At 37.3% G+C, this 2,340-nt stretch overlaps 1 protein-coding gene across 1 annotated transcript in view; it reads left to right on the forward strand.

The window, feature by feature from the left end:
* The first annotated feature begins 479 nt into the window (after positions 1–479).
* Positions 480–2,340, forward strand: part of LOC111089175 (protein giant-lens-like) — a 41,668-nt gene continuing 39,807 nt past the window's right edge. Inside the window, exon 1 of the mRNA XM_022401144.1 lies at positions 480–951. Within this exon, the coding sequence (XP_022256852.1) occupies positions 790–951 (162 nt within the window). The 5' untranslated portion in view covers positions 480–789. The remainder of the gene's footprint in view (positions 952–2,340) is intronic.

Consider the following 2,340-nt stretch of genomic DNA (forward strand, 5'->3'; position numbering starts at 1 on the left):
ACGATCTAAAACCCGGCGTGCAAACAATAAACCATGCCCGGCCCACAAAACGAAGAACCATACATAATATAGAGAAAACTTTTCTGACTGTATTAAAATCTTAAATACCGTTTCCAGGACAACACGATAGAGTTTTATTCTCCTTGTCTGGAAGAATTACAAATACTACACCTGCATCTTAACAAAAAGATAATCCAACTTAAGCTATGCAACAACTAAACCTGTGGGCCAACCCAATTCAAAGTAAGTTTTGTGGACATACAACAAAAGTTCGACCAATGAGAGGAAAACTCGTTTTTCTTTATTCCCAGAGCCCCGTTCAAATAAACATCTGAGCAACCAATCACATCAACGGCCGTACGTGGGTGGAGAGAAAAGCTAACAGCACGTGCTCTCAGTCCCCCCCTTTCGCCACATGGCACAGGAAGCTGGACAATCAGGCCCGCAGAGATATCTCACTCCCCTCAATAAGTTTCTGACAGGTGTGCCCCAACTCCTCCTTTACCTTCCTCGTCATAAGGGCAACCTGCCCCAAGTCTCTTATCCTATCACCCCCAACAAAGTAGGCATTACCCACGTCACTAAAGTGGAAGTCACTATAAATAACCTTGTAGTAGAACCAACGGCATGAAACCTGAATGAGTACGTAATCCGGGCACACTAAGTAAGAGAAACGACCGCCATATCAACCGCGGCAGTGACTGTGTGGCTCTCGCGCGAACCGATTAGATCACGTGGTGTCTACCTAAACGGCTGAGATTCGACGAACCAATTACAAAATAGTGGACGATGATTTGGTGGGAATCCGGACTAGTCCACCGTGATCCTATCTCTCGAATGTTTATCATTACTTTACTTACAACGTATATGTTCGTTATTTCGGCTAGTAAACTGCCCTTCAACTTCCGTCATGGACATAAACCTCCCTTCCCGATCTTCTACCAAACAGGGGTAAGTATTGTTTATAAATAATGCCACTTTTACTCCTATTCTACGTGCAACAGATATTGTAAGATAAGTTCTACACATCTTATCGTTAGGTCCAACATCATGGAAAAGAAAATGTGACTAACTAACAAGTAAAACAATACAGAAATCCTTTCCTAGAATGATATCTAAAAGAAAAAAAAAACAAATTTGGGAAGAAGTCTAATAAATGTCAGATAGTTTATATATATTATATTATATTTTAATTCGTCAAGCACAACAAAGGTGTTTTCAGTATTATTATTATATGAGGTGGGAAAATTTCCTACTAAATCAAGAGTGATTTTTGATAGCTAAGCCTAGTTATTTCTATCGTTTCGAGTGCACCTAAAAGAGCAATTAATAAACAAACAAACGTCGTCAGTTTTATGAAGCTAAGCCTAGTTATTTCTATCGTTTCGAGTGCACCTAAAAGAGCAATTAATAAACAAACAAACGTCGTCAGTTTTATGAAGTTAAGCCTAGTTATTTCTATCGTTTCGAGTGCACCTAAAAGAGCAATTAATAAACAAACAAGCGTCGTCAGTTTTATGAAACTAAGCCTAGTTATTTCTATCGTCTAGAGTGCACCTAAAAGAGCAATTAATAAACAAACAAGCGTCGTCAGTTTTATGAAACATGCGAAATATTTTTCTATGACTTTTTAAAAAAGGGGAGATTGTATCGACGTCTGTGAAACAAAACAGGGATCCGGGAAGTTCTGTAATGTGGTCTTCCCTCTCTTAAATAAACACAAAAAACTCTTTCTCTTAAGGTAAGAAATCCCTGAAATTCAAGAAGACATAACAAAGCGTATCCCCATATAATTAATAATAATAATTCCAAAGCATGACCGTCATTAGTATCGGGAAAACAATGAAATTGTGTTTTACTCAAACAGAAATATCACTAATTTCTTCGATCAGATAAATATATATATAAACAACACATTTCTTTCAATGTTAGTTCAAAGCATCTCTAAAGAAGAACTAGCATAGCGTATTTAACGTCTGAACGCATAACCAAACTGATCTCGTATCGGTAAAGAGTCAAATCTGTGTCATATTTTATATTAGACTTTGAACTTTAATTGGCCCTTCATTTGTATCCACCATCCAACAGAAGGTCTGTCTGTACGTGTAATAACACAGAACATCGATCTATACGTCATTCATGCGAAACTGAAATGTAAAGTAATTCTCTGTTTTGAAATTTTCAATAAACTTTGAAGTTACATGCTCAATCTGTTAGTGGCATTAACCAAGTAACCGGTCAATAAATACTGTCATGTGTGGTGATCTGTTAACGTATAACTACAATGGCATAGTTTAGTTTGTTCAAGCTATTGTTACGTCTAACTACAATGGCATAGTT

This window comes from Limulus polyphemus, unplaced genomic scaffold (assembly GCF_000517525.1).
Source record: "Limulus polyphemus unplaced genomic scaffold, Limulus_polyphemus-2.1.2 Scaffold5442, whole genome shotgun sequence".
NCBI lineage: Eukaryota > Metazoa > Arthropoda > Merostomata > Xiphosura > Limulidae > Limulus > Limulus polyphemus.